Source organism: Danio rerio, chromosome 5 (assembly GCF_052040795.2).
Source record: "Danio rerio strain M-AB ecotype USA chromosome 5, GRCz13ab, whole genome shotgun sequence".
Lineage (NCBI taxonomy): Eukaryota > Metazoa > Chordata > Actinopteri > Cypriniformes > Danionidae > Danio > Danio rerio.
In genome coordinates this window covers 70,944,115-70,969,008 of record NC_141025.1, presented here as the reverse complement: position 1 = coordinate 70,969,008, position 24,894 = coordinate 70,944,115, and the positions used below count along the sequence as shown (strand labels likewise).

General features: G+C 36.9%; 2 protein-coding genes and 1 long non-coding RNA gene across 25 annotated transcripts in view; 1 reads left to right on the top strand and 2 right to left on the bottom strand.

The window, feature by feature from the left end:
• dnm1b (dynamin 1b) overlaps positions 1–1,193 on the bottom strand; it is a 72,705-nt gene extending 71,512 nt beyond the window's left edge. For 21 of the 22 annotated variants that reach the window (XR_015489888.1, XR_015489887.1, XR_015489885.1 and 18 more), the window contains exon 1: positions 831–1,193. Coding sequence is in view for 6 of the 22 variants with exons in the window: in XM_087251043.1 (XP_087107169.1) it covers positions 831–991 (161 nt within the window). In the remaining 16 variants the exon portion in view is untranslated. 22 annotated transcript variants of the gene reach the window in all.
• A 4,902-nt stretch (positions 1,194–6,095) lies between these two features.
• Positions 6,096–24,416, top strand: ciz1b (cdkn1a interacting zinc finger protein 1b). 2 transcript variants are annotated; one of them, XM_087251633.1, is made up of 13 exons: positions 6,096–6,157; positions 7,705–7,816; positions 8,851–8,926; positions 10,271–10,359; positions 10,512–10,573; positions 11,275–11,454; positions 11,734–11,858; positions 12,195–12,288; positions 13,936–14,049; positions 16,069–16,194; positions 16,267–16,339; positions 16,556–16,677; positions 21,005–24,416. In XM_087251633.1, the coding sequence occupies exons 1-13, from the start codon at positions 6,128–6,130 to the stop codon at positions 21,617–21,619; spliced, it is 1,818 nt and encodes a 605-aa protein (XP_087107759.1). In that variant the 5' UTR covers positions 6,096–6,127; the 3' UTR covers positions 21,620–24,416.
• On the bottom strand, positions 14,800–19,893 carry LOC147844484 (uncharacterized). The gene is made up of 3 exons (XR_015492175.1): positions 19,163–19,893; positions 17,962–18,808; positions 14,800–16,813 (listed from the first exon to the last, which is right to left on the bottom strand). It is a non-coding gene; the product is annotated as an uncharacterized LOC147844484 (long non-coding RNA).
• Positions 24,417–24,894: the final 478 nt, after the last annotated feature.

The window sequence follows — 24,894 nt, the reverse complement described above, 5'->3', positions numbered from 1 at the left end:
AATTTCTGAGTATTAATATAATCATTATTTTTTCCCTTAAACAACTCTTGCTCTCTTTGTATTAGCTTCAATGGACGAAATTCCATTGGCATTCCTTCAGGATTTTGAGTAGAGTGATGATGAAAACGAATGGATAGAAGACGATAGGACTGTATACCCTCTGACATCCGACGAGAGGCCGGTGAAAATTAAACCTTTGATTTAAGTTACTGCCTCAAATGCCTTTATATAGCGTGTGTGAGTGTTTGTTTAACAAAACCCAGAAGACAACCTAATGAAAAGATAATAACATTAGCCTATATGCTAGTATCTATCTGTACAACAACAACAAAATATGTCATACAAAATCCTTTCTCTTCTTAATAAATAAGCTCGCTGGCGTGTATGATGTATAAAAAGCTAGTCTTCATGATGAACACACACGCATACACACACACACACACACACACACCCGTCAGCCATGAGCATCATTCTCTGTCACTGTCACTCTCTTCACGAGGCTGCTGCCAGAAGCGATTACATATGACTGAGGCAAGGTTTGTGGCCACATTAAATAGCCTAAACTAGCCAAAACAGGTTTATTTCGTCAGTGTTATTACCTTAACGAAACCCCATATTTATAAACATAAACAAGAGCTTCTTGATGCCATTAATAAATACCTCTGCAGTCATAAATAAACGTTGGTTTTGCCGCACATGCATTGGGCTACGCTAAATAAATGCAGTGAATATGCTTGCGAGTAACGTTAATTAATGATACGGGATAGCAGATGGCATGAGGCGCATAGTGTGATATATGCCACCCGTCAAATTTGTCACCATTCACTTACTTCCCGACGAAGTTCTCCAAAACCGAGCTTTTCCCAGCACTCTGACCGCCCACCACCGCGATTTGAGGCAGGTCCAGGTTGGCATTTTGTCCGATGGCTGAGAAGGCATCCTGCATTCGGTTTACCAGAGGAATCAAGTCCTCCATTCCCCGATTGCCCATCTTGAGGAGTAAATAATAGGCTCTGTTTCACGGTGAATGAAAAAAACGGATGTATTCGACCCTATATGGAGTCTTCACTGGGTCTGGCAGGACCCTTAATATCTAAAAGCTGTCCCTTACAGCGTTTGATTCAATTTTCCAAAAATCTTCATGCGTCCTCCTCCCTGCGCTACCCCTGTCTGTAAGGATGAGGAGGAGAGTCAGTCAGTCCTGCGGGTGAGATGCGGGATGGAGCGCCGACTGTTGGACTGCCTTTTCTGGCCACCGGGGGCGCACTGCATGTTGAAAACAGCATTCTTGATTGCATCCTACCGGCCGGAAGTTACCATGGGATAGCCTCATCCAAAAAAATGATTAAAAAAAATTAAATAAGATTTAGCCTACTACGTTGGCTATTTTTCTACTTTAGTTGGTATGATTTTACTTTAATGACCATAAAGTAAATATTTTAAAAGTGAAAAATATCTCTCAGTATAGTCTTATAACATTATAGATCACAGTGTTGGGGAGGATATGGGAATGTAATAGATTACAGATTACAAATTACCCTATTTGCAATGTAATAAGTTGCACTACTTTTCGATTACTTTATAAAAGTAAAGTAATTACATTTGATTACTTTTTGAATACTTTTAAGTTTCTAATGGACATTTTCAACTAAATCAGTTTCAAGCATTTATACCCTGCTGAAAAATCCAGCTTAAACCAGCCTAGGCTGGTCGGCTGGTTTTAGCTGGTTGACCAGGCTGGTTTTAGAGGGGTTTTGGCCATTTCCAGGCTGGTTTTCAGCCATTTCCAGCCTGGTCTTAGCTGGTCAGGCTGGAAAATGACCAGCTAAATCCAGCTAAAACCAGCTTGACCAGCCTGGTTTAAGCTGGACATAGCTGGTTTTGGCTAGACTCCCAGCCTGGCTTGGCTGGTCAAGCTGGTTTTAGCTAGTCATCTCCCAGCCTGACCAGCTAAGACCAGGCTGGAAATGGCTGAAAACCAGCCTAGAAATGGCCAAAACCCCTCTAAAACCAGCCTGGTTGACCAGCTAAAACCAGCCAAGGCTGGTTAATATTATTCAACATATCCCAGATTTTTAAAGAATGATTTTAGATGTAACCCCATTTGTAATCTTTAACATTTTCACAAGTAACTGTAATTTAATTACACATTTTTTCTCAGTAACTGTAACACATTACTGTTACTTTTATTTTGTAATTAAATTTCGTAACGCCGTTACATGTAACTAGTTACTCCACAACACTGATAGAGCGTTTCAGTGTGGTCATGTTATTGGTCCAAGAACATTTCCTGCTTGTTATCAAACTATTTTATAACTGTAACAAGAGGCAATTCAAACATAACATAATGTCAAAAGAGCTATCATAACGGCATTTATTAATTTGTGGCTCTTTTGGATTCTTGGAAGCTACAGAAATAAAAAATATAAAACTGGAAACCTTGGGACCACTGTTTTTGTAAACATCCCTTGAAATGGTCTATTGTAGGCTATAATCACTCCTCTGTCTTATAGTTTGTTTGTTTTTTGTACTTTGCATAATGTGACATTTTTGTTGGCTATTTGACACATAATTTATAATGTGTGGTTAACAAATAATGATTTATTTTTGGTGTGGTCAGAGATAAATCTGGTAAATCTTTCATTTCGAGATTTGCAATACGACACAACCCATTTGCTTATGCTCATTAAGCAAGCTCGTTCACAACACACACAAAAAAGTGAAATGATTGATGTGGCATAACACCAGTGGCGCCCCCAGAAAATTTTCTTAGGGGTGGCCAGAAGAGGCCGCACCAAATCTTGGGGTGGCACATAAAAAAATTATGAATTCAGTGTAATGTTATATTTTTGTTTCTGGTAAATGAAATAATGTAGTTTTTATTCATTTAATTAATTCTTCTTGAAATATTGCTATTTATTCCTTAAAATAATTCAACAAGTACATGTGCAAACAAAATAAAAATCTATGTTTAGTTTAAAAACCCTTTTCATATACTGTATAAATAACTTCTTTTTTTACGTGCCTTTATTGTACAGCATACGGTATATGCCATGTTTAAAATTAATGAAGATTAATGAGTTTATTATTCCCAGTGATGGGTTGCAGCTGGAAGGGCATCCGCTGTGTAAAAATGTGCTGGATAAGTTGGCGGTTCATTCTGCTGTGGTGACCCTGGATTAATAAAGGGACTAAGCCGAAAAGAAAATGAATGAAAGAATAATGAGTTTATTAATTACCCAAACAAATGAACAAACTGAATGAAAGGCATTACTATATACACACTCACCATACCTAATAATATTATTTATCCATATTGCTTTTTGAGCCATTTTATTAATGCAGCTTCTTCTATTGATATACTGTAGCTTAAGGTAAATATTAAATAGCCATTGCTGTCTATTGAAGGTGTGTGCGTGCTGTCAACGACGATCAGGGAGGGTAGTGGTGGTTCTAGTTTAAATGAAACCCTGGGCGAACCACCCTATACACCCCCCACCTCTTTTGAATTGTTAGATTTGTTATTCAATAAATATAACAATTTATTTATATTTATTCTAAATAAATACAATTCATATTAATATACAATTATTATTCTAAATAAATAACAGAAATCAATTCTAAATATTACTGGAAAACAACAACTGGAGTGATATGCCAAGATCACTTAAGAAACCTTTTGCATGAAAATGAATTATGACAATTCTAAAGAATACAAAAAATGTATTATAGAATTATCAGTGGTCTTAGACCAGATCATGGCTGAGAAATCATGTTATGAAGTCTTACCTCCCTGACTCATTATCCCTCCTTTCTGCTTTAAAGGCATGCTTAGTGAAAGTAACATCATCGTCATCATCATATTATATAAACTTTAGTCGACTTTCAAAACTCGCTGCGTGCCGACACCTCTGCACAAAAGGCTGTTACTTCGGTTTCACGGCGCATGAGCGGTGCCTATTTTGTCGGTGTGCATGCAAACAACCAACCGGGATTCACACAGGACTGCGTGAGGCGCGCGGGAATGGTTTTCTGCGCGCATGCGTCAGTTTGCTTTCACCAGCATTGAACCAGAGGGGGAGAGCTACGTCAGTAACACCAACAACAATTTAGTGATTGCATTTTAATTATTTATTTATTTAAATATTGGAAATTTATAAGTTCATTTAAATCAATTATGTCAACAGCAAAATTACATTGGGGTGGCCAAAGGGGTGGCCAGAGTTTACCGAGGGGTGGCCGTGGCCACCCCTGGCCACCCCTTGGGGGCGCCCCTGCATAACACAATGTCTAAATCAAGTAATTTTAGCTTGTCAGGGTCAAATTTATGCATTTAAAAAACATTTTCCCGACAACAAAATTGAAGTGAAAATGGCGAGTGGCCAGTAATGTTGGAAATCTACTAGCCTCAGTGGCTGGTGAATTGAACAGTTTTGCCAACTATTTCCAATGACAAGTAGCTGAATGTTGCCAGATGACGCCACCCACTAATTTGCATATCAGTGACATCATCACATAGTATCTGACAAGCGTAAGCCCATCATGTCTCTACACTTTGAGGCGCCGTGTATTATATTATATTATATTATATTAAAACATTAAATCTAGATGGACAATAAATAGGTTCTTATTAACCAATTACTTTTCATGATGACGTCATTGCATAATCGCAACTCAAAACCACACCTTTATGTAGTATACAAAATAATTGTTTTCTCAAATTGACTAGCCATCTCAGCAAAAACATTATTTAAAATAAGTCTATTAAGATTTGTATGAAAAATATAGTTGACTCTTTGTAAAAAATAATACCCAGGTAGCAAAGAATTCTGGCCCAGATTTGGCATAAAGCTGGCACAGCAGGCATTCGTCCGGCACTGGCATGCAGCATGTGGGCCAAACATCATACAAACAGATATCAAATGTCTTACAGGTGGAACTCAAGACTTGGGCCAGATATCAATTTGGCTCAGATGTTTAAATGTATGTGGGCCACAGAAGTTTGTCCTATCTTGCCGACTTTTAAATACATTTAAATTATTTTTGAGCAAAGAAAAAATTCTATCAATCAGGTCGCTTCAAGAAAAAGCGCAGCCATAAAGCGAAATGCTTCATGGGCATATCTGGCCCAGTTAAGGGCCAGTTATGGGTTAATAACTTGACTGAAACTTGGCCCAGATATGGTCCATGCTTGCCGCTTGTATGGAAGCCAGACTAGGTCCAGTCATGTACCGTGATTCACTGCGGCATGTGGGCCAAGCAAATGCTGATAGTGTGGGAAGAAAATCTTGCTATGGAGGTACAAACACTTTTGATGAGAATTTTACATTTTTAAATATAACACTGATTATGTACAATTCAGCCTGATCTTACGAGGAAACGTAAGCATTTTACATTTTGTCAGTTTAGTGGCTAATTCGTACAAATTCGTACAAGTTCAGTCATATGAAAATGTACGATTTTAAAAAGGAGGCATGGCACCCAACCCCACCCCTAACCCGTCATTGGGTGATTAGCAAATCATACTAAATTGTATGAATTAGATTGTACGAATTCATACAAATTAGTCACTAAATCAAAAAGTTACGAATTGCCGTGAGATTGTGTTGGAACGGTTGCATTCTTTTAAACAACCACAGCTTGTATACTTGCTTATTTTAACTTGTGAAATTAACAAATTTGTGAAAGTGACAACAATTATAGCACTATTAGAATTTATTGCCACCTAAACTACTAACAATCATACATGTTAACAAATATCGGTAAATTAACAGTTATGAAAAACAATCTGAGCAAGCAGTTGATTGAAGCCTGCAGCCACGGGCCACGGCTCTTTTGAGTCACTTTTTAAATTTTGCTAAAAGTAGCCAAATGAATGTTAAAAACTGCTAAATTTGTTGCTAGATGCTGTTTGAAAAAAAAAGTTGCTAGGTTAGTATGAAAAGTTGCTAAATCTAGCAACAAAATTGCTAAGTTGGAAACAATAAATGTGAACCCCTGCTAATAATCACAAATCCACTGACTGCACTAAGACTCTTCTTCCGAACCGGGAGAGGGCGCATTAGCGTTTAATGTCCATAGCCGCAAACCACAGCGCAAGAGGAAGAGCCATCTGCTTTAAACAGTGATGGAGAAAGGCTTGTTTTCATATCAAAAGGTGAGCTGTTTTACACATTACAGTGTCGTTGCTTTAAAAACTAAGCAGTTATAATACGCATACTGTCCCTGCGAGTTTACAGAGTTTTTTTCTCCTCGTAAAGCAGGCTACTCTCTGCTGTCAGGATGTTCAGTGCGCAATAATATTCAAGAGAGTTTCTGTCTGCAAAATTTTCTGGCCAAGCCTAATCTCTTAAACCAGTTATTGTTTAATTATTTACACAATGTAAGGATTATCCTGTCTAACTACTGGTTATTTTCCTAATATTATCTTTAAAATATATGGCCAGTGTTATTACTTGTTATAAATATAGAGGTGATATGTGTACATGCATTCTACCAGTCAGATGTTTGACATATTATTATATTAAACATGTTTTCTGTTTGAATGTGTTTTAAAGTGTAATTTATTCCAGTAAAGTCAAAGCTACATTTTCTGTTTGGGGTAAAATTGGTTTTATATGAGCACATTTGGACTTTCTCATTAATAATATCATTTCAGAAAGGTATTCTTTGCAAATTATTAGGGAAATCATATAAGCAGACAATAACTATCAAAGTACAACCTTGTTCACAGCCAGATAACTAGTGTTAATGTTGTTTTAAAGTCATATTTACATGCGATTTGAGACCCAATGTTTAAAGTAGCGTGATAGAGAATTCATTGAGGTAAAGTTTGTTTTATATTCACACATTCAGACTTTCTCCTTCTACTTTTCTCCAGAAAAGTATTATTTGCAAACTCTAAATAGGGAAATCATATTAGCAGCTGATGACTATTAAAGTACAACATTGTTCAGAGTGAATTAAATAATGCTAATGTTGTTTTTATTATCAGACAATAAAATATACATAATATTGGTACATATAGATATACGCACTGATACAATTCACCAAACAAGAAATTATCAGGAAAACATAATTATACATTAAATATGGGTATAAATGAAAGATAAAATACCACATATATACACAAAGCTGTACAACCATATGGTAACAAAAATAAGAATAATAAAAAAGAAACAAAAGAATAAGTAAATAAATAATACAAAGAAAAGAAAGAAAATAATGCAATTAAGATATAGGTGTCTTAAATTTTTTTAGAAAAAGGCTTGAGACTTTCTGGAACTGTTCTGGCATTTGTTTTATTGTGAACCGAATCTTTTCCATATGAAGAGCCTGTTAGAGATCAAACACCCTTTGCCGATAAGAAGAGGGAGCTGCTGACTTCCAATTCATAAGAATAAGTCCTTTATCCAGTAAGGCTGCAAAGGCTACACTGTTGGCCTGTAATAAATTAAATTCAACATATTCCGGCAGGATTCCAAACAGTGCTGTTAAGCGGTTTTGGTCTATTGACAATTAAAAAAAGGCGAGAATAACACCTAACCCCCCCTCCCCCCCCCCCCCTCCCCCCCCCCCCCCAAAGCAGACATTAAATGCAATTTCTAACTGAATATTCAAATTAGCTTAGTAAACTATATCAAGTCTATATATAAAATCAACTTTACCTCAATAGAAAATTTAACTTTTTTTTTGTTATTTAAGGAGGCTTCAGTGCAAAATATAAACAAGAAGAAGGAGAACATGCATAATGTAGCTGGGAAAAGTAATGGGCAGCCGAGGAAAGCGAACATGAATTCAGACGTGAGGAGAGCGGGTGAGTACATTTTAAACACTTGATTTATAGACTTGATACATATAAAATATGTGGTCGGATTGTATGTTAAGATCCTAAAAGGGGACCTATTATGCAATAATCATTTTTATAAGGCATTTAAACACAGCTGTGTGGCACCAGTCTGTGAATTTAACCAGCTTCTTATGGTAAAAATGAATTTTTATATATATATTTTTTAAAATCACTCTTGATAAAAGCAGTCTGCAGATGCAGTTTGATTGACATTCTCTCTTTGTACGTGTCATTAGAGAGGCAAAGCCCCGCCCATTAGTAATGATCTCTACCTCACTTTAAAAGGACATTAGTCTTGTTTTCGAATCTGCCACTATGCTGACTCGTAGGTATTTGTAGCTCCACCCTTTTTTGAAAAGAGCATTTAAAGGGATAGTCACCAAAATTGCACAATTATGGCCCGTTTCCACTGAGTGGTACAGTATGGTACGGTTCGGTTCAGTACGCTTTTATGGCTGTTTACACTGTCAAAAGGCGTACCGAACCGAACCGTAACATAACACTTTTTCTGCATCCTTTCGAAAGGGTACCAAACACAAGAAAGGGTACCAAAAGGCAGAGCTAATACATATAATAACGAGCCATGGTCGACCTGGGCTCAAACAAACCTTGTTGCCGTCTTGATGAATGGCCACAAAGCTAAAAAGAAAAGCAGATTTACCCTGTGCCCCTTAGTTTTTTACGAGCCAGTCTGAAGCGTGAGCAGTTTCGCTTTTATGCTTGCACCAAAAGGGTACCCTTGGTAGTAAAAACGCAAGCCTGATAAAGGCCACCCGTACCGACCTGAACCGTACCGTACTGTACCACTCAGTGGAAACGCCATTAGCATCAAAGCCTAAAGGCGCCAGTTTTAGAGCATTATTTGTAGGGTATTTTAAACTGAAACTTCACATACACACTCTAGGGACATCAGATATCTTACAGCTTGTAAAAAAGGCATAATAGGTTCCATTTAATAAACAAATTGTTTGTTCCTTCTCATGCACTGAATAAATCCAAAGGTACCACTGGACAAATTCCTCATTCCTCAGTCCCAGAACAAGCAGAGCCACCTTTGAAAAAGCACAGAGGTCAGAGGTAATACACATTTTTCTGTTTTGGTTGAAAGTGAGTGTTTTTTTTTATCTTGTTATCTGGGTTCATACAGTCATGGAAAACCTGGAAAAGTCAAGGAATTTTGGCATGGCATTTCCCAGGCCTGAAAACGTTTTGAATAAACAGAAAAACCCACAAAGTTTTAGAATAATCATGGTAATTAGTTAAACAAATATCTGTATAGAGGAGTGAATCTCAAATAATATATAACAAATAAATTACAAGCATAGATAAATACAATATAGTAAAGTTAAAAGTGATTTTTAGTTTTGAGGTATTCATTATTCAGGTACAGATATTGAATAATCCACACTGCATAGCCTTCATTGTATATTATTTAATCTTTATTAAAGTTACAAAAAAATTCTTGTGGCCGGATGTTTTAAAATTTTAAATATTGAAATGTTAACACAGTCACAGGCCTTAAAGAAACAGTTTACTCAAAGATTAAAATGAACTCACTATTTACTCACACTTCACTTGTTTTATTACTATAGGAGTTATTAGGTTATATTATTTTTGTGTTCATAAAAAAAAAGAAAGAAAGAAAACTCATAAATGTTTGAAACAAGTGAACGGTGTAATGAAAATGGTAAGTCATTTTTGGGTGAACGATCTCTTTAAAAATGCTTGCAGATGACAAACTTTTACTCTATTATGATTAAACTCATATTAAACTATAATCCCAACATTGCATATACAGCGATATGACTATTGGGGATGCACACATTGCAATATCAATGCTGAAATGATATATTGTGTAGCTCTAACTTGAATACTTGAAATTTTCTGTCCTTGGCCAAAAACTTGCTCTCACATTGTTAGTGCTGTGTAAGCATTATCAAAATCAATTTTACATAGATATAAAAACAAATTTAAACTAATTAGATTGTTGCGTTTTCTATGATATGCTGTAATAAATTTGATCGCCATTGTTTTTCTTATTATTTACCATGTATATATAGACATTACATGAATCAATAGGTCATGTACATTTACTTGAAAGATCTGGAAAAGTCCTTTGGGAAAATTTTAGTAGTAAAAATGTGTATAAACCCTCTTTTATGTTTTTAGATATGTTTACTATGTTGTTTAGACAATTTAACTGTCAAGCATAATTTATTTGATTTTGCTGGCTTTAATTCTGAAACTTGTTTTGTTTGTTTCATTCTTTAAAAGCAATTTAAAAGCTATTTTTTTTTGCAAAAATAAATTGTAAAAGTTTAATATGATTTATATCTGTAATATACTTTTTTATACGCTGTAAAAATATCGAAGCTGACATGGTGTTAATCACAATCAAACAAAGTGTGTTGTTTTGAACAGACTGAATGAACAAGACAATGAGTCTGCTAATGGAGACAAGACTCAGCATTCACCAAAAGAAAACTCTGCCAGCATTTCAGACCATGAAGGTATGTAGTGACTGTTCGCCATTCTGTTCTGTTTGTCTCCTCAGGCAAACTACAGACACACAGAAAAAAGGATGTTACTCTCTTTGTTAGCTTGTCTGTTATTAAGTATGATCAACATTAATCATACTTTTTGTTCTCTCTATATGATGCAGAGGATGATAATGGGAATGCACAGCTTGAAGAAGACATTGAAGATCAGAGCAGAGCAGCAGAGGTGAAAAATGCAGCTTTAGTAATGTATTTCAATCTTTATCATCCTCAATAACATCAGTGCATCTTAATGAATGAAAAAAAAAACAGTAAATAGATGGCAGTGCAATGCGTTGCCGGTGATCTACTGATAGAGTGAGAATTAACCCTTGTGAACTGTGCAAATTGACCACCCTTTTGTTATGTTCTTGACTGTTTTTGGCCCATTGACTTCCCTTATAAGGACATTTTTTGATTGCAAAGCCATGACACCAAATAATTACGCATTTGGATTGTTGGTGTGATTTCCTGTTGGTAAGAGGTAAAACCTTTCATTTTTACTGACGATCATTAGTTGGCACCATTAACCCTTTAGATAGGCCTGTGCAAAAAAAGTTTCTAACTTTCATATGAAGTTCCATGGAGTAAAACAATTTATATTGTGTGCATACATGCACTTACTATGTTTGCTATGTTCTGAGAGCTGAGCTTCTCAAACATATCAGTGCACAAAGGTGGTATAGTCCATGTAACTAATTCATTTTAAGCCAGAAAGCTTTTTTTTTTTAAACTGGTGATAAAAATAACAAAAATTAAGTCTTTCCCAACAGAAAAAACCAGCAACAATTAAGAATGCAGGATTATATGGTGTCTTTGCAATAAAAAATGTCATTATATTGGAAGTTATAACGCCACATAAGGGTTAAAGAGCTTTGTGTCTTTCAGGTGCAGGGTGTTGGGACGTCCCTGAAGGTGACCATCCAGCGCAGCAGTGAGAGTCGAGCCTTCAGCACTTCACCTGAGGAGACGGCAGCCGGTGCGGGCCATGATGGAGAGAAAGACAGAAGCAAACACACTGTCAAATTCACCTGCCACATTTGCAACCTAAGCTGTCCTGACATGCAAGTAAGGATTTACTATGTTAATGAGGAGAGGAATCAGTGGATTTTGGTGCTTAGTGAAGTGTTTAACTTTGTTGCACATCTTTGGATTGGCTATTCAATGTTTCGGGTCTCAGCAGTGACTTTTACTTTACACTGAACTGAACTTCATCTGTGAAAACTGGACTGAAACTGTTTTAATTTACTAGAACATTTACTAGAACTTCATCTAAGTTAAGCTGTTTTGACACAATATACATTGTAAAAGCACTGAAATAAAGACGAATTGAATTGAATTCTGCAGGGCTTCCAGACTCACATGATCAGTTCTGATCATCAAAAGCGTATGATGGAAATCCAGCATGTGAGTAACATCCGTCTGGCCACACCGGTACCTCAGACCCAGCAGTCCTTGCAGGGCACACACAGGTAAACAATGCTCTAATCTACACACTTTAAAAATGTGCTGTAAACAAAGCGTGATACTGTCAGAAATGCTGACAATTAATTGCAGGAATCAATGTGAGATAGCCAGTATATAAAAAGAAAACTTTAAAATAGCTTGTTAAACAATTCTTAGGTTACATAGAGTTATAGTCTTTGTGCTTATATAAAAACAAAAATAAACATTTAGCATTCCTTTTAACATTATTATGTTTACACAGCTTAAAAAAATCAAGTAAGGGATACTTATTGGTATTTGTAAAATAAACTGTGAGCATAACACTGTATTTTAGAAACAATTGTTGGTTTGTTTTGTTCTAGAGAAAGGAGGACGGGTAATCAGCGCTGGTGTCCAACCTGCCAGTGTTATTTTACTGGTGACCTCATTGAGCACAGACGGACAAACAAACACAAGGTGACCATAACAAAACAGAAAAACATCAGATCCAGAAATACTTGACGAGTTGGGTTTGAGTGTGTGTGTGTGCATCAATGCGGTGAAGTTAAGTGAAACAAAAGTGAAGTTAAACAAGAGTTAAGTGAAATGCATGCCATGAAGTAAAGTGTGTGCTGTGAAGTGAAGTGCGTGCAGTGAAGTTAAAGAAAAGTGAAGTGAATGTAAAGAAAGTGAAGTAAAAAGAAAAGTGAAGTGCATGCAGTGAGGTGAATCTGAAGTGTGTGCAGTGAAGTAAAGGGAAATGAAAGTGAAGTCAAGTGCGTGCAGTGAAGTGGTTAAACAAAAGTAAAGTGAAGTGCGTGCAGTGCAGTGAAAGAAAAGTGAAGTGTGTGCAGTGAAGTTAAGCCGAAGTGAAATGAAAGTAAGGTCAACTGAAGTGAAGTGCGTGCAGTGAAGTGAAGTAAAAGAAAAGTGAAGTGCGTGCAGTGCAGTGCAGTTAAACAAAAGTGAAGTGAAGTGCGTGCAGTGAAGTGAAGTTAAACAAAAGTAAAGTGAAGTGAATGGAAAGAAAGTGAAGCGAAAAAAGTGAAGCGAAGTGAAGTCAAGTGCGTGCAGTGAAGTGGTTAAACAAAAGTAAAGTGAAGTGCGTGCAGTGCAGTGAAAGAAAAGTGAAGTGTGTGCAGTGAAGTTAAGCCGAAGTGAAATGAAAGTAAAGTCAACTGAAGTGAAGTGCGTGCAGTGAAGTGAAGTAAAAGAAAAGTGAAGTGCGTGCAGTGCAGTTAAACAAAAGTGAAGTAAAGTGAAGTGAAGTGCGTGCAGTGAAGTGAAGTTAAACAAAAGTAAAGTGAAGTGAAGTGCATGCAGTGAAGTGAAATGAAAGTAAAGTCAACTGAAGTGAAGTGCATGCAGTGAAGTGAAATGAAAGTAAAGTCAACTGAAGTGAAGTGCGTGCAGTGAAGTGAAACTGAATAGCATGCGGTTAAGTGAAGTGAAATCAAAGTGAAATCCACTGAAGTGAAGTGCGTGGAGTAAAGTGACGGTAAACAAAAGGGAAGTGAAATGAAAGGGAAGTGAAATGTAAGTGAAGTCAACTGAAGTGAAATGCGTTTAGTAAAGTAAAGTTAAACAAAAGTGAAGAGAAGTGAAATGAAACGGAAGTTCACTGAAGTGAAATGCGCACAGTGAAGTGAAGTTAAACAAAAGTGAAGTGAATGGAAAGATAGTGAAGTTAAAGAAAAGTGAATTGAAGTGCATGCAGTGAAGTGAAACAAGTGCGTGGAGTGAAGTGAAATGAAAGTGAAGTCTGCTGAAGTGAAGCGCGTGCAGTGAAGTGAAGTGTTAAACAATTTAAGTGAAGTGAAGTGAAACGAAAGTGAAGTGAAGTGAGTGAGTGAGTGGAGTGCGTGCATGAGTGAGGTGAGTGTGTGCGTGAAGTGAGTGAAGTGGGCATGAGTGATTGTTTACGCATACTTGAAATTGGTCCTCTGCTTTTAACTCATCCAGGTGCACACACACACACATTTTGAGTTGGGAGTGAGAGCACACACACACACAAACACATTGTCAGCATACACCTGGAGCAGTGGGCAGCTATGGGGGTTAAGCTTTTGGGGTTAGAATCTCTTACCAAATATAAAAAAAAATTGTTTCTTGTCTCCACATTAGATGGCAAAAGTGTCCTCAAGACCTTTCTGTACCCTGTGTGAGCGCCACTTTAGGACTCCTCGCAAGTTTGTGGAGCATATGAAGTCTTCCGAGCACAAACGGAGAGTTGAAGAGGTTTGTATGTCTGTTTTTTAGATATTTAAAAGGATAGTTCATCCAACAATGACAGTTCTGACATCGTTTACTCACTCTTGACTTATTCCAAAACAGTTTAAACACAAAAAAGGAATATGTGCGTCATCGTGCCAACTGGGGGTTACCAAAAAAGGGCAAAGAGGAGCTACTCTTGACTGCTAACATTTTGCTTAAACGGGCATTTCTTTGGGAGAAATGCTTATAGGGCACCTATGGTGAAAAATCTACTTTTAAAGCTGTTTGGACAGACCTGTGTGTAAGTATAGTGTATAAACCGTCATATTGGGGTGACATAAACACACCCAGTCCTTTTTTTTTCAACTTAACAACATAAAAACGGTGGAACAAATTTGAGCGGTTTTTAGATCGACCGCAACTTGACATAGGAGTGCGGTCCCCCCGCCCACCAATATTGATTGACAGGCATGCGTCACCATATCCTCAGTTTGTTATTTCATGTCCGCCATTTTCAGCATGTGAGTTAAAGTGATGTCACTAAAGGAACACCCTTGCTCTATTTTTAGATGTAATGCTCATTGGGCTCTACACAAGATCAACATTCACCACATGATCGCTCTAATCTGAATTATTGTTTGTAACTTTAGGTAGGTTTGCAAACATGAGTACTTTTCATTGCGTCTACCTGAAACTTTAGCCGTTTGCATTTCTCGCGGTCACAGAAGCTCCCTGTGATCTTAACTAGGTGCAGCTGGAAAGTGCGAGCACATTGCCTCAAATGCGTGTCCCTCGATTGGAAAAAAAATAACGAACTTGCCTGCAGGTCGCACACTAGAAGCCCCAATCGGATGCTTGGGACGCCATGCATTTTAGAATTCTTAACATAGGTTTCTATCAGGGTACACAAAACAAAGTTGTCGGCTGTCCGCGGCGCCCAGCTACGATTTGGGACACTTCATATATTCATAAAGTAATTTTCATGTGAAGCAACACACCCCTAAAACACATGTGCTTGGTTGTACACTCTATCACTAAAGTGTTTAGTCTTTTACAAACAATGTTGTAACAAATCGAGCCACTAAACATTGTTCTTATGACGTTTTTCTACAGAAGGAAAGCGTTATTTTACTTCCAAATACTTCAAATATATTTCTTGGTTAGTAAATGCAAGGCTATTGATGAAATCCAGGCAAAACACTGTAGCACAGCGTTTCAGATGACTGTTCTAGAGCCTACAGATAGTCAATCTGTCAGATTCTGGAGTGCATCACAGCTCTAAAGAAAATTATAGATGATCAATTATTTTAAATAAAACAAATACATTTATAGATATGGTATATAAAGATTTCACTCACCTAAGAAATGGAGGCCATATGAATGGTTTGTTAGCACAATTAAGTGCACGCAGCATGCCATATTATATTAATTGTAAGAAATAATTCCAAAAGGAAATGTGTAAAACAAAATGAAAATACGATGTATTTGCCGAGTTCAGCGGCTAATCAGCCGGAATCAGCTGAGGTGAAGTGACAGCAACCAGCAAGACCTAGCTATCACTCAACTTGCAATGCCCCTAATTATGCAGACTTAATATAACTTAATAAAAGCAAAACAAATTAGTTATAAACAATTCACCCCCCTCACAGTTGTCATGAAGGGTAATATTAGCTATATACACCAAAATTGTTTTTGTACCAGGCTGTAAACATCTTTTTTTTCTGCTGTAAAGTTGGCCATTTTAACCTTGGGGTGATTGGAAATGTGCTCTATTATGGAGCCAGGACTAGCAGAATTTCGATGAATTGCAGTTTCAGTAACTTCTGTATTGGCTTCACGAGGTTGCCGCTTGCTTCAGCCACAACATTCTTAACCACGCCCCTCCTACTGTTAATTTTCTTGGGGAATGATGTGCAGAAAGAAAGCCCCACCCCCTACTCAAAATTCCGCGTTACTTGAAAGCACATCAACATGCTCAAAAAAAAGTCTCAGCAACTAACTTTATTGACATCTGTATAACTTCTACTTCAACATTTGTTGCAGTTAAGACACGAGGGTGACCCAGAGGTTATGGAGGAACTCATAACAGTGGATGCTGTTGGCTGCTTTGAGGGGGAAGACGATTACGAGGAGGATGGAAATGAAGAAGAGTTTGCGGTGTTTGAGAAGGTTAGTTTCATGACTTACCAGTATATGATCTCTTCTGATACTCTTAAGGTTTGACTTGAATTTTGTGGATAGCATCCTGCTCACAGAGAGATGGCTCCGGAAGAGACGGCTGCTTATGAGGCTTATGATCCAGACACGCAATATGGTGAGTGCGAGGCTTCAACCACCACATCTGTAGCTTGTCAAAAAAATGTTTTTGAATGAGGCATTGTTTATGTCTGGTTATAAGATGCAGTTTTGACTATCTGATCACAAGTGGGCGAAGTTAAATGCAAGTGTAAAGGGGTGTAAAATTAGGAGAGGGAGCCTAAATGCATCATGAAAAAGGTGTAAGTTAACCGATGTACTTTCTGACCCTCAGGCACTAGTTTTGTGGTCCCTGTCGCTGGTTTTCTCTGTAAGCTGTGTCATAAATTCTACCACTTCGAGTCTTCTGCACGGGAAACTCACTGCAGGTCTCTTGTGCACTTCCAGAACCTACAGGTGAGGAAAAGCATGCAGTTAGTCTTAGGGTGCTTTCACACCTGTGAATCGATTCAGTTGTTCCGAAACAGAGATTACAATTGTTACATTGTTGCTCTTTGCTTTTGGAGCGGTTCGCTTTCACACTGCAAAGTTTCTAAGGCCCCGTTTACACTAGTGCGTTTTAGTTTGAAAACGGCGTTTTAGAGTGAAAACGATCCGCGTCCACACTCGCGTTTTACCCAGCGTTTCTGAACAGCTTTCCGTCCACACCAAAACGCTGAAAACACACATCATGTGACCACACATATACACTCTCGGGGAAGCGCTGCAGCCCATATACCCAGATGAGAGCTCTGCTAGTCGGACTTCTCATCAAGCATCTCCCGCTGGATCTAATCTCACTATATTTATTAAACGGGATATTTCATTCATCTTGTTGTCTTTATCTAACGGCATATTCCCTGACTTTGGTCATTGGAATCTATTACTTGTTCTCAGGTGTTTTGTCTGAGTGCAAAGAAGTTAATGATTAATGTAAGCACGTAGCCTACATTCTGTATATTGACTGATCACTTGCCTTTATTTCCTATAATGTATACACTTATTGTATGTTATACTTTTATAATGGCCATTATCGATGATTAAAACTGATATTCAGCAAAAGAAAGGGTGTGTTTCGTATTTTCATTGAAATTGAAAGGAGGCAGTTGTTATCGGCGCCGTTTTGTTATAAATATCCACACAGTGAAGATGATGCTCATATATGCATCACGACGCCTCAACATTTCTGCTGTCTGTTAAGTTGCTAATATTAAAATGAAAATAGGCAGTTCCTTAAATCATGTTCACATTTTATTGTTGAGAAAGTGAAACAACGTAGCCAGGGTGATGTGAATGAAGTTATAAAGTACACTGTTCCCTTTGAAGATTCACCCGTGTCCAGTCTGTTTTCCATATCAAACTGAGAAGAAGAGACTGCAGCCTTGATCAAACTTGAGAAGTCTGAACTTACAAGGAGAGGATGCAGGACTTAACTGCATGTGTTAGGCTACTTAATATTGAGGAAAAGCCCCAATCAGAGAGGCGAATGTCTACAGTCCCGCCTCCGTTTTGAGATGTCTCCGTTTTCCATCATCCACACTGAGACGGAGCAGCAGCGTTTTAGAATGAAAACGGCCTCTCCAGCGTTTTCGAAACGCTCCGTTTTCGGCGCTCGAGAACTCTAGCGTAGTGTGGACGGTTGGCGTAACCGTTGCAAAACTTATGCGTTTTAAAACTAAAACGCATTGGTGTAAACGGGGCCTAAAGACCAAAAGAGCTAAAACAAGTCACGTGCGAGTAAACTCTCCTCACATTGGTCAGTGTCAGGGTTTATTTTGCAGCGTCCCGCTAAGCTGTCAGGAGAGGTGGTGGTTTGGTGGTGATTGACAGGGTGCGCGCACGCGATGTGTCTGAGGAGAGATGCGGTGGGGAGGGGTGAGAAGGGTGCCTATTTGAGGACCGGGAGGGAGACGCGAGATTACCGGGAGATCATCACTCCTTTGCGGGCATCCGGAGACTCGCGAAACCTCCCGCCATACTCATCATTCTCTCTTCATATAGCCGTAAGCCTATTACATAATCATATAACACTGTGATATAACCGCGCTCGGATCGGATTGCTTTTTCACTGCAATCGAACCGCCCCAGGGTTCGTTTCAGTCGAGCCGAGACCACCTCATTCAATCGATCTCGGAGCGATTACTTTGGCGCGGAACAGAGCGCGATTGCCCTGTTCACATATGCCAAACGAACCGCGCTAACTGGGCAAACGAGAAGCGTTTCAAAACAAAAGTGTAGGTGTGAAAGCACCCTTAAAGGTGCTGTATGTACGTTTTTGACTTTTCTAAAGCAGTGGTTCTCAAACGGGGGGCTGCAAAATGGCGCCAGGAGGGCTGCAAAGAAATTCTAGATTAAGGGTAATCAATGGGCCCACCTGGATTAACTTTGTATCTCACGTCATTCTGAAGGTTAATGTATTTCTTTTTTTGAAAAACCCGAAAAGCAGTTAGTATTTATCCTCTGATTATATGCTTTGAGGTTATTTTTACCAAAGCAGGCTACTATTAACATTCATACCAGCAAAGCTTATTATTTATTTATATGGTCACTGTCATGTCTGCTGTAGTGGCATCTTGTGGTTTTCTGGACACTAGTTATGTTTTGCTTTGTTCCTGCTTTGTAGTTCATGTGATCACTAATTGTTTCCAGCTGTCTGTCATTGTCTACATTGTCTTCCTTGTCCGAGTATCCAGTAAGTCTTGTATTCATAGTTCGTTGTTCCTGATCGTGTTTTTGTAATTTTGCCTAAGTCTAGTGTTATTGTTTCTGAGCCTTGTCTCGGTTTTAGTTTCTGGCGCGTGGTATGTATGAGAATGTAGTTTTTCCTGGGACGCTGTAGCGCCCACAAAGTCCTAGTGCACTACAGCGCCCTCAGGTGGTCACAGGCGGATGTGACAGTCACACTTTACTATAAGGTTCATTAGTTTATGTTAATTATTGCATTTACTAACATGAACAAACAGTGAACAATACATTTACTATAGTATTTGTTCATGTTAGTGAACGTTAGTTAATAAAAATACAGTTGTTCATAGTGAGTTCATGTTAACTCATGGTGCATTAACTAATGTTAACAAGCATGGACTTGGATGTTAATAATGCATTAGTAAATGTTCAATTATGATTAATAAATGCTGTACATGTGTTGTTCATGATTAGTTCATGTTAGCAAATGCATTAACTAATGAACCTTATTGTAAAGTGTTACCATTTATATCAGCTATCAGGGGGCGAAGCAGTGGCGCAGTAGGTAGTGCTGTCGCCTCACAGCAAGAAGGTCGCTGGTCGCCTCGGCTCAGTTGGCATTTCTGTGTGGAGTTTGCATGCTCTTCCTGCGTTTGCGTGGTCCGGTTTCCCCCACAGTCCAAAGACATGCGGTAAAGGTGAATTGGGTAGGCTAAATTTTCCATAGTGTATGAGTGTTTGTGTGAATGTGTGTGTGTGGATGTTTCCCAGAGATGGGTTGCGGCTGGAAGGGCATCCGCTGTTTAAAAACTTGCTGGATAAGTTGGCGGTTCATTCCGCTGTGGCGACCCCGGATTAATAAGGGAACTAAGCTGACAAGAAAATGAATGAATGAATGATCAGCTATCAGGTCTAAATATACACACAAGGTATTCTTCCACAGTTATGAATTAAAAAAAAACACCAAGCAAATTTGAGTTTTAGTTTTTATTTTAAACCACTGCGTAAAACAGTGGAATAGATGGCGGTTCATTTTGCTGTGGTGACCTCTGATAAATCAGAGACTTAGCAGAAGGAAAATGAATGAATGAAATTGCCTACAACTGGAGGTGACTTCAAGGGATAGTTCACCCAAAAATGAACTATTTGCCTCAAGTGGTTACAAACCTTTATGAGTTTCATTCTTCTGTTGAGCACAAAAGAAGATGTTTTGAAGAATGCTAAAATCCTGTAAACTTTGACTTCTATAGTGGAAAAAACAAATACTATGAATGTCAGTGGTTGCAGGATTCTAGCTTTCTTCAAAACATCTTTTGTGTTCAACATAAGGAACAGCTTTGTGATATGCGAGTAAATGATGACAGAATTTGCTTTTGTTTTGTGCAAACTATTGCTTTCAAATGCATAACAATTACAGTGTTTAGCATAAATGAGTACACCCCAATTTTGAATATAGGTCATATATTTTGGTGCATTTGAAGAAAGCAGATTTATTAAACAGATATATTTATTAAAATATTATTTTAGTCACCAAACAATTTTTAGAAATACACTGATAATACATTGAAATTCATGCGAAATATTGGAAAAGAATTACAAACTGCAAAATCTCAACAAAAAGAGTTTTGCTCTTTTTTTATATTTAATAATAATTTTAATAATATTTAATAATATATTTTTAAATTATTATTTGTATTTTAGTATTACTCTTAAATGTATTTCATTGTATTTTTAATACCAGTTGTTATGTTTTTATTTTTTTTTATTGTCTAGTTTATTTTATTGTAAAGCACTTTGGATCAACTACAGTTGTGTAAAATTGTGCTCTATAAATAAAGTTTGCCTTGCCTAATATTTTTTTATAACATATAAACTTAGATGCATTGATTTTGGACCATTATCATAATTTATTTTCTTAGATTAGCTCCAGATTTGGCTTTAGTGCTGACTAATCTAATGTATATACACAAACACAATATTGTAAAGCTTCATTAAAATAATTCTATTCCAGATATCTATATCATTACTAATATCTAGCTCTCTTATTTTTGATTTTCAGAAGCACAACGCTCTGAAGATGCAGAAGAAGACATCTCATAATGACTGTGAAAGTGATGTGTCATCTAACAGCCCGATGAGAGACCCTCCAGGCTCTTCCTGCACCAATGAGATGTCAGCGATTTCTGACAGCAGCCAATCAGATCTCAGCAGATCTCGTGTCAGTTCCTTTAGAGAGCACTTACACTCGAGGAAGCTCAAACCATCTAAAAAACCCCGCAAATCAAAATCTGCACGCTCAAAATGCTCTGTAGCTCCTCAGAAGTCTGCCGTGGTCATGAAACACTTCATTTGTGCTCCACACGGTGGCTCAAGGTCAAGTCTAGAGTCACACTGCCGAGAAAGCAATAAGCCTGACTCAAGTGTTCAAATGCAACACGTAGAATGTGAGTCTAGTGTAAAAGAAAAGATTTCCTGTGACCCGGTGGATTACTTAGTAGAGCGTGAAATTGTAAACTCAACACCCACACACTGTTTGTGGCATGTGTCAGGGTTGGAACATGTTAAAAAATCAATTGAGGTTAAAGAGACAGTCAGCAGAGTCCATGCAAAACATACAAGCCATGTTCATAAGAATTCAACAAGCATTTCTGCAAACGCTGTGAAGGACACCTGAGAGACAATAATAGTTTTACAATACAAATATTTCAAGTGAAAAATAATGTAGTTATTGTAAAATAAATGCCTATTTAAATTCAGAAATATTCTAAATCTTTGTCTATTTATTGTTTATTATTTCTTTTAACCCAAATTAGCTTTTTTATTCAGCTCAGTTTAAAAGGATAGTTCACCCCAAAATTTTATTTCGGTCACTATTTACTTCCCGCCAAGTGGTTCCAAACCTTTATGAGTTCTTTTGTTGAACATAAAAAAAATATTTTGTAGAATGCTGACAACCTGTAACCATTGACTTCCATAATAAAAAAATGTTTTAATGTAATGGTTGCAAGTTTTTAGCTTTAGTTTTCTCCGTTTAAAGGGATAGTTCATCCCAGAATGTTATTTCTGTCATCATTTACTCCCCATCAAGTGGTTTCTGACCTTGATGAGTTTCTTTCGTCTTTTGAACACAACAGAAGATATTTTGAAGAATGCTAAAAACCTGTAACTATTCACTTACATAGTAGAAAATAAAATAAATGCTATATATGTAAATAGTTGCAGGTTTCTAGCTTTATTGGTTTAAAGGGATAGTTGACCCAAAGATTTTATTTTCATCATCATTTGCTTCCCATCATGTAGTTCCAAACCTTTATGAGTTTCATTCTTCTTTTAAACACAAAAGAAGATATTTTGAAGAATGAGGAAAACCTGTAACCATTGACTTCCATAGAAGAAAAAGAATACTATGTATGTATATGGTTGCAGGTTTATAGCTTTCTCTGTCTAAAGAGATAGTTCACCCAAAAATGTATTTTGGTCACTATCATATCTTAACCCAAGTTAGCACTTTTCAGTCACCTCAGTTTAAAGGGATAGTTCACACAAAAATAAAATTTTCATCTCATTTACTTCCCATCAATTGGTTCCAAACCTTTATGGGTTTCTTTTTCTGCTGAACACAAAAGAAGATATTTTGAAGAATGCTGAAAACCTGTAACCATTGACCTTTCATAGTAGAAAAAGAATACTATGTATGTAAATGTTTGCAGGTTTCTAATTTTTTCTGTTTAAAGAGATAGTTCACCCAAAAATTAATTTTGGTCATTATCAAATCTTAACCCAAGTTAGCATTTTCATCACCTCGATTTAAAGGGATAGTTCACACAAAAATATTATTTCAGTCATCATTTACTTACCCTCAAGTGATTCCAAACCTTTTTGAGTTTCTTTTTTCTGTTGAACACAAAATAAGATATTTGAAGGATGCTGAAAAACAAATACTATAGATATCAATGGTTGCAGGTTTCTAGCTTTCTCTGTTTAAAGGCATAGTTCACCCAAAAATTTTATTTCAGTCATCATTTACTCCCTGTTAAGTGGTTCCAAACCTTCATGACTTTCTTTCTTCTGTTGAATACAAAATACAATACTTTAAAGTAAGCTGTAAATCTGTAACCATTAACTTCCATAGTAAAAAAAAATAAAAAATACTATGGAAGTCGGCTGACATGGTGGCCTCACAGAAAGAAGGTCGCAGGTTTGAGTCACTGCAAATGTTTTTCTTACTTCGATTTTTTTGTCTTGTTTCCAGTCCAAATATTTAAAAATTCCTAAATTAAGAAGCATTTTCTAGGTAAGCGAAACATAATGTCTTGTTTTTGAGAAATAATATGCCAATATTAAGTGAGTTTTTCCTTAAAACAAGCTAAATAAGCAAACTTTTTCCTTTTGAAGTAAGATTATTTTGCTTACCCCATTGGCAGATTACTTTGCTTGTTTGAAGGAAAAACTCACTTCATTTTGGCATATTATTTCTTAAAACAAGACAATATGTTTTGCTTTTGTAGAAAAATCTTTTTTTTTTTCGCAGTGTGTGTGGAGTTTGCATGTTCTCCCCAGGTTTCCTCCAGGTGCTCTAGTTTACCCTTTCAGTCCAAATAGCATTTTTAGTATTTAAAGCACTGAAGTTGTTTCTAGCTTTTAAGAGTTTCTTGTTTTCTTCTGTTCAACAGAAAAGGATATATTTGAAAAATGTTGGAAACTGGTAATCACTAATTTCCATAATAGAAAAAAACTAATATTATGGAAGTCAGTGGCTTCTGGGTTTACAAAATTTTTCAAAATGTCTTATTTTCTGTTTGACATAAAAATAAAAATAAAAACTCTAACTGGTTTGGAACAAGTGGAGGTTGAGTAAAAGATGACAGAACTTCATTTAGGGAGAACTTTATTAAGTACAGTGGGGGAAATAAGTATTCAACATGTCAACATTTTTCTTAAAAAGCATATTTTTGAAGGTGCTGTTGCATTGAAATACTCCCCAGATGTTAGCAACAACCAATGAAATCCACATATGCCAAAAAAAACTATTATTAGTTTACAAACAAGTATTGAACATGCCACCATTTTTTAAAGCATTTATAAAGGTGCTGTTGACTTGACATTTTCACCGGATGTTGGTAACAACACAAGAAATCCATATATGGAAAGAAAACAAAACTAATTAAATTATGTGTAATAAAATGGAATGGTAGTGAAAAAATATTGAACGCATGAAGAAAGGAAGGTATAAAAAGGCAGTGAAAGCAGCTTAAATCTCTCAGAAGTTCTTCAGCAACCCTCTGTCCTTCATTATTGTACATTTAATATTTGCTGCTTCAGTCCAACATCTGTGTTAACAGGATGATTATAAAACCTGAGCGGTAGACATTTTATCTAGACAATGATCCAAAACACAGCCAAACAATCTCTCAAATCCTTTCAGAGACAGAAAATCAAGCTGTAGAATGGCCCAGCCAATCACCTAACTTGAATCCAATGGAAAGTAAAGATCAGATTTGATAGACGAGACCCAACAATCAAGATTTGCACACATGAGCAATGCATATGACTTCTCCGTCACCAAAAAGTGTTTTGTATAAAGTATTAACTACGTTTCAATATTTCAGTACATTATTCTTGTGTTATTACAATGCTGTTACGCATAACTATTTTTCTCATTTTTTTTATTCATTTATTTATTTTATTTTTTTTGTATTGTTCCGGTTTTTACCAAAATAGGGTTCACTTCCCATATCAACAGCTCCTTTAGAATATTTTTCTCAGAATAAAAAACATGAAAAACATGAAATTTTTCAATTTCTGAATACTTGTTGACAACCTAGAGGCTCCAGTTATTTATATTTGTGTTTATCTGTGTATTCAGACTTGTACATAATGCAGTCTATCTATTGTATGTCATGATGAGTCATGTGTGACAGACTGAAAGTGAACTGAGACGTCACAGTT